The sequence below is a fragment of the Daucus carota genome, chromosome 3 (assembly GCF_001625215.2).
Source record: "Daucus carota subsp. sativus chromosome 3, DH1 v3.0, whole genome shotgun sequence".
Lineage (NCBI taxonomy): Eukaryota > Viridiplantae > Streptophyta > Magnoliopsida > Apiales > Apiaceae > Daucus > Daucus carota.
The window spans coordinates 37,137,767-37,145,360 of record NC_030383.2 but is presented as its reverse complement, the minus strand read 5'-3'; the positions used below and the strand labels follow the sequence as shown (position 1 = coordinate 37,145,360).

The following is a 7,594-nucleotide window of genomic DNA, read 5'->3' as shown; positions in this document are numbered from 1 at the left end:
AAGGACCTTTTCAATGTAGTTTGATTGATAAACAAATATGCCTGAAGATAAGTGTTCCACCTGTATACCTAAATAAAATCTTGTCTTTCGAAGATCTTTCATTTCAAAACTCATTTTTCAAATGGTTAATAGCATTAGTAATATCTTCAAAAGTACCAATAATATTCAAATCATCCACATATCAACAATTATAACAAAAACGGTTGGTGAACGTTGAATAAAAATGCAAAGACATACCTGGTGATTAACATATCCATCATTCAATAATTATTTACCAAGCATGTTGTACCACATACGACCAAATTGTTTCAAACCATATAATAATCGTTGGGATATAACATAATATAAATGTCAAGGCTTAGTGTCCTCTATCTCTAACCCTTCAGGGATTTTCATAAAAATATCACTATCAAGTGATATATAAAAGTATGCTATCACAACGTCCATCAGACGTGTTTCCAAAGCCATACTCATTATAAAATGAGAGGTAACTCCATCCATTACAGGAGAGTATATTTCCTGGTGATTAAAATTATACCCATTAGGAAATAAAAGTAACTCTATCCCTTATAGGAGAGTATGTTTCCTAATAATCAAATCCAGGTCTCTGAGAGAATCCTTGGGCTATCAACCAAGCTTTATATCTCACAATTTCATCTCTCATTTCATTTTCATACAAATACTCATCTATTCCCAACAGGGACTTCACCAGCTGGTGTTTAAACTATAGGTCCATATACATTTACCTTGCGCAAGAATTGCAATTCTTCCTAGATTGCAATTTTTCATTTTGGCCAATCATATCATTGTCGACACTCTTCCACACTTTGTGGTTCAAGATCGGAGTTCATAATAATATTGCATACATATCGCAATCTCAATACTCCCACGATCCAATTATCTCATTGTCGACACTTCTCCACACTTTGTGGTTTAGGATCGGAGTTTATAATAATATCACATACATATCATCAATCTCAATACTCCCACGATCCAATCATCTCATTGTCGACACTTTAGGATCGGAGTTTATAATAATATCACATATCACGGAAAAACATACACATCATCAATCTTAGTACTCTCACGATCCAATAATTTCCCTTTATGTACATAAATTATAGAGATCTCATAACTTTCAGGTACCTTTGCTTCCATGTAAGCATTTGCCACTTCTGGGGCATTTGCCACTTCTAGGGCATGTGCCACTTCTGGGGCAATTTCCTCTTCAGGAGGATTTGTCACAGCCACTTCAGGGGCTTGAACCTCTTCAGGAGGCAATACCACTTCTGGGGTATGTATTTGTCACTTCTGGGACAATATCATCTTTCAGAGATAATCCCATTTCTAGGAATTTCGTTTCATCCACTTCAGGGGCTCAAACCTCTTCAGGAGGTAATACCACTTCTGGGGTATTTTATGGAATTATTGCCACTTCTTGGCAAGTCTAATTAATTTCCGTTTCATAAAAGAATAACCTCTACAAGGGGTAATACCGCTTTTAGGGTATATATCAAAAAGCTTGCCACTTCTCAGTTCGGCAGAGTCTCGTGCTGATAACGTGTTGTAAATCTTGTAATATATACTATTAAACTATACAAAAATAAGAAAAGGAAACTATTCTGGAAAGTATAAAGAGAATAGGAGATGGAGAGAGAAAGTACTTGTATTTCAGAATATTTCAGAATTGAATTCATTTCAACTGAACCAGCTATTTATAGAGGTTGGTTGATGAATCTTCCTAACTAAGATTTGCAATACTTCTAAGTTAAGTATTACGATTCTTCTCGAGTAAGTATCGTAAGTCTTCCTCGATAAGCTATGCGAGTCTTCTTTAGTAAGTTTCGTCGGACTTCCTTGATGAGCTTTGCGAGTCTTCCTTAGTAAGTTTCACCAAACTTACTTGATAAGATTTGCGAGTCTTCTTGACTAAGCTTTTGACAATCACTTAATATATTATTTTATAACATTGAAGAAGTTTTTTATCTTTGTTTTATCAATATTGATGAACCGGTATATATAGACAATACATACATTCTTTCACGGTTCAAAATGTAAGTGCCTTAATAATTCACATGATCGATAGATATATTAACACACAATTAATCTATATTAATCACATAATTAGTATATAATATTGTAACTCCTTTATCTTTAATATATCTATTTTATTTTCTGTCTATTTTCTAACGGTGTCAAGAGTATGATATCTTTTTGATAAAAAGATTAAACTTTCTTTTTATTATTATTATTTTTGTCATAAAAGACTAGACTTTTATTGGTCGAATAAAGTTTTGGTACCCTTTTGTACATGAATTTATTGTCTTTCATTGGAATCTCATCATATAAACGGCTTTATCTGTAGTAGATGTTTGGTTTGTGTTAAATTCGTACACTACTCTCAATGCCTGCGTGACGTGACAATTGACATGTATTTTTAGCGTTGGTACTGTAACTGACAACAATATGCGGAAGAATCACCGGGACAAAGTAAAGAGATAGAGAACATTGCGAATCCCAGAAGGCCGGCTTCTGAAGATGCTGCTTCTCTATTTCAATATTGACCTTTGTATTTTAAACTAACCCGTCATCTAAAATCTTAAGATGTCAAAAAAATTCTAACAAAATCATATACTCCCTCCGTCCCACCCAATTGGTTTGGGCACGGAGGTTAAGAAATATGTATAAAGTAGTGAAAAAGAGGAAGAAAAGTGAGTGAAGTGGTGGGACCCATCGATTTTTAATATATAAAAGAGAGATAGTGGAGTAAAAGTAGTGTGAAAAGGAAGGAAAAATGATAAAGTGGTGGGACCTATTAATTATTTTGGGAAAGTTTTGTAATGTAAAGAAATGGATGGGACGTCCAAAAGAGGTAACTGTAAAGAACCTGGTGGGACGGAGGGAGTACTCTTCAACCGAACTCAACTAATACCATATTAGCTGACAGTTCATCTAAAACTTGAAGGTATTAAAAAATGACCCCAGACCTTATCCCGTTTAACATAGCCTTAGAGGTTATCGACACTGCTGGCTGAAAACTAAGTTTGTTCACCCACATTTTTTATGTAGAATGCAACCTGAGTGGATGTATTGATGTGTTTGAATCATATAAACCAGTAGTCCAATACGGTTGTGACATTCTTGTAGATGGACTTTTACTTAAGACGAATAATCAAGTGTTCCATATAAGTATCACTTGAGAGATTACTGATTAGGCATATCTTCTAAGAAAGAGATTCTGATATGGCAAATACTAGCAGGGAACATAGGTGGTCACTTAAAGGAATGACTGCCCTTGTCACCGGGGGAACCAGAGGCATTGGGTCGAACTCTCACTCTTTATTGTCATATAATTAGATGCACTCGAATTTCGTACACATGAAAACAATGTCAGGATGTTGTTTTACTAGTTGGCTTTCGTGTGGATTTTAGGTACGCCATAGTGGAGGAACTAGCTGAATTTGGTGCCCTGGTACACATCTGTTCAAGAAACCAGACCGAGATCAATGAGAAGATACAAGAGTGGGAAGGCAAGGGGTACAAAGTCAGTGGTTCTCAATGTGACATGACTTCAAGAGAACAAAGAGAGGAGCTGATGAAGACTGTCTCTTCTCTTTTCGATGGGAAGTTAAATATCCTGGTATGTTTTTTCTTAATAATCTGTTAAGGCTTAAATGTATACCAAGATATTTCTCACTGGTTTGGACATATAATTATAATGAGAGCAGATAAACAATGCCGGAACAGTAAGAATGAAAGGAGCCACGTCGTATACAGCTGAGGATTACTCGTATTTGATGGGAACAAACTTTGAGTCTCCTCACCATTTGAGCCAGCTTGCACATCCCCTCCTCAAAGCATCTGGCTGTGGAAGCATAGTTTTTATTTCGTCCGTGGCAGGTGTTACGGCCTTACCTGCACTTTCAGTCTATGCAGCATCTAAAGGTGAACATATATCTTTTTTGGTGTCTATTCCAGCAAAAAAGTGTGGACTATTAGGCCTATTTGCTGGATATCTGAGCTGATACTTATTCCAATAACTTCTTCCAACTACAATTTATGGAAGATTTGTAATGAATGTAAATAGTCCGCCTGCAATTAGTTGAAACTGACTATCAAACATTTGTTTCAGCTGCTGTTAATCAACTGACGAAGAACTTGGCTTGTGAATGGGCGAATGATAACATACGTGTCAACACGGTGGCACCATGGGGAGTCAAAACTACCATAAATCCTGTATGTTTAACAATATCAATTCTACATACTACTGCTATAGTACTGATACTAAATCAAGTTTCTTTCTATTTCCGCTATATTCCAGGGGTTTGTTGAGGCATCAGTTACCCGAGCAATGATGCTGGTAATGAACAGAACTCCACTGAAGCCCATTGGGGAACCGAATGAGATATCTTCTCTAGCCGCATTCCTTTGTCTTCCTGCTGCTTCATTCATCACTGGACAGATCATTGTTATTGATGGTGGATACACAGCTGGTGGTTTCAAACTCGAACCATAATTTCTACAGCATTGTCTGAACCAGTTTTATACTCGGTGTTATTGTGGATAGCTGCTAATTCTGCACCCTCAGATCATCAATTTAATAATTTTGCTATCTATTTCTATTTCTCAAATTCCCATCTTTAAGGTAGCATATTTTATGAACGTTTGCTGGTACGTACTTCCAGATTTAGGATGAAATTTCTGTCACGATGAGACGTTATAATGTTTCGTACAAGTTGCTTCAAGGAAGAATTTAGATTTCAAGAACAAAAGACCATAAGTACAATTAAACAAGCACAATTTATAGAAAGATCGAGAGGGCTGTCAAAGTCTGAATATATCATGTGTTCGACAAACAAATAAACATTAAATAGTACAATTCCCGTTCCTTTTAATTTCTTCCACATTATATATCTGGTACATATGTAGAGAAACAACAAATATTTTTGAGTTATCAAGAAAGTATTATCTAGGCTCCAGCTATGCACTTTTGGGCGCAGTCATTCGCCACACATTCCTCCAATTTATTCACATCTGCAAGAACAAATTGAAAAAACCAGTAAGATATTTGCATTTTAGCCAACATCTTTTAAGACCGGAAAAAATATAAAAAATCTCTGATTTATAACACATTGGTTGAAAAATGAAAGAAATTACCAGGGCCGACAAATTTGGAGCACAAAGATTGAGCACAAGTAGCCGTGCACTTTTGGACAGCATCTGATACCACCGGAGGGTCATGACATTGTAACAGACATTGTGCAAAGCAAAGAGGGGCGCGGAATCCTTCTTTGGCACACTGCACAACACATTCAAACAGGCATTTCGGGGAAAAATCGTTCTCGTTATAACCACCATTCTGTCCACCTGCAGCTGCTGCAACTATTACTAGCTCCAACACAGTTATAATTATGACTAGTTTCATGACATTGTTCATTGCCATTGCTGATCTGAGTGATTTCTCTTCTTTCTCTGTGTTCAGAGATCACTTGTTGATTTAATTTATTTTACTGAAAATCTTGGACCCCCATGATTTATTTGTAGTGTTATGTGAGAGTTATATATTTGAAACGGAAATCTGGTTTATTGTCAGATTTGGATGCATTTAAAATCTTTATTATAAATCATTTGTATTGTTATGGATAGTAAGTGCTAAGTTAGTTGAGGATGGTTAAATGTTAAAACTCATGCAGTGATATTAAGTAGTCCAATTATGGGTTTATCCTCTTTGTCCGCGAACACCGGTTTCGACTTTGGTTCACCTCAAAAATTATTACTACAACAAATACTAATTTGTAAGGCATATAAGCTTGCATTGTAAAAAAAAAAGGTATGAACTCTGTTTTTATTGTTACGTTTGTCCCGTTTCAGTTTTAGGTGTGATGTAACTAAATGTGACCCCTGCTTAGTTTCAAATTACCACTCCAGGCCTTCTGCTTCAAGAATAGTAAAAATAAGTGACATTTATATGGTTTATGTCCAAATAATAATATATCATTATTAAAAAATTAGAACCAATAAAAATTCATCACTAACTAAAAAGTGGTTTTTAGGGTGCGTAAAAATCCGTTATATTAAATTCTTTCTAATTTAATATAAAATTTTCAAAATTTAGAAATCAAACCAAAATCAAATGATTGGTGCGAATTTAATTCAGGTTTTTCTTAATTGGTGCAGTTCCTAACCTAACTACTTCAATTATCTTGATTGGTATGTGATAAACTTATCTTCATACTTCAACAGAGTTTGAACTACTGAGTCCATGGTAGGCCTCCTGGTTCTATCTTCCTCCACACAAGCCAAGCCTATCTCAATCAAAACTGCAGCCTGATTCTTGTTAAACTTTCCTTGCAGCCTGGGATCAATAATATCCTCTGGCCATGGCTCTTCTAGATCAAGAATTCTACTCTTCATTACCCTCACAAACTTCGTAAGTTCTACTTCCTGCACTTCATTATAATCTACCACCCAAGTCGAAAGCCTGATTCCCTTAACTAGCTCCAATATTACGACTCCATAACTATACACATCAAGTTTCGCGGTGATAGGAAGGTTCAATGCCCACTCAGGAGCCATGTAACCTTTTGTGCCACGAATCCTGGAGAATTCAGAGTTAGGAGCCCCTCTCTGTAACAGCTTTGCCAGACTTTGCCAGCCCAAAGTCTGCAATCTTTGGTTCAAATTCACTGTCTAATTATATGTTTTCCGGTTTCACATCACAGTGGATAACCCATTCTAAACACTCGTCGTGGAGATAAGCCAGGCCTTTGGCTGTCCCTAGTGCAACTTTATACCTTTGTTTCCATCCAATGAAGTTTGAAGTGAACAAGTGAGTGTCAAGTGACAGGTTACTAATATACTCATAGACTATAAAGTTTGATTTGAAAATTCAAATTTTATTTCTGCTATTCCCAAGCCTTTTGACTTCCACCACTCTGTCATCTGCCAAAACACCCATATAAACAGCTCCAAACCCGTAAAAATCTGTTCGGGGAAGCCCTACAAACTTCACCTGTTCAGAGTTTGAAGCATTGCAGGTTATACTAAACGTTGGCTTGCACCCGCCAGTCCAGTCGCTAGGATCATTCATTTCATAATTAACCAGGAGGACAAGCACATCTTGCTTCTGGTGTATAAACACAAATTGCATTTCTTCCACAAGGTCCCCTCACATCACACTTTTTTCTAATGGCTTCCCATGACACTGACCACAGTCCTGTCACATAATTCATGCTATAGAGCCTAAGATTACCATCAGAGTTGATTGTTAGCCTCCTTAGAAATCCTACCCCAAAATCCGAAGGACTGAACTGTAATAAATCACTAGAACCAAAATTTCCCTTATCATCAAACGTAGCAATTCTTGTACTGTTTAAGTTTGTTCACAGGATTCAATCAAATACATGATACATGATACCTCAAACACATATCATCTTAACATGATTCATCATTCCAACACAATAACACTTCGTGAACCAAACAACCCTCATGGTATTCTCAAAATTATAATTTAATCATATCATAACTTTTATTCTTCTAATTCGTGACAATTGGCTCTTTTCTCACAGAGGATCCTCTGATATTAAAGATGATT

The 7,594-nt window shown here is 36.2% G+C and overlaps 1 protein-coding gene and 1 pseudogene across 1 annotated transcript; one reads left to right on the top strand and one right to left on the bottom strand.

The window, feature by feature from the left end:
* The first annotated feature begins 3,081 nt into the window (after positions 1-3,081).
* Positions 3,082-4,631, top strand: LOC135151180 (tropinone reductase homolog). The gene is made up of 5 exons (XM_064088867.1): positions 3,082-3,323; positions 3,433-3,640; positions 3,729-3,945; positions 4,133-4,236; positions 4,322-4,631. Exons 1-5 carry the CDS (start codon positions 3,244-3,246, stop codon positions 4,514-4,516), a joined length of 804 nt encoding a protein of 267 aa, XP_063944937.1. The 5' UTR covers positions 3,082-3,243; the 3' UTR covers positions 4,517-4,631.
* A 1,567-nt stretch (positions 4,632-6,198) lies between these two features.
* Positions 6,199-7,150, bottom strand: LOC108212426 (putative receptor protein kinase ZmPK1; annotated as a pseudogene).
* Between the last annotated feature and the right edge of the window lie 444 nt (positions 7,151-7,594).

Bases quoted from the DNA above. Each gene is read 5' to 3' on its own strand.
- LOC135151180 (XM_064088867.1), top strand. From the start codon at position 3,244: ATGGCAAATACTAGCAGGGAACATAGGTGGTCACTTAAAGGAATGACT. The intron at 3,324-3,432 runs GTCGAACTCTCA...TGTGGATTTTAG, and splicing joins GGGGGAACCAGAGGCATTGG to GTACGCCATAGTGGAGGAAC. The intron at 4,237-4,321 runs GTATGTTTAACA...GCTATATTCCAG, and splicing joins TCAAAACTACCATAAATCCT to GGGTTTGTTGAGGCATCAGT.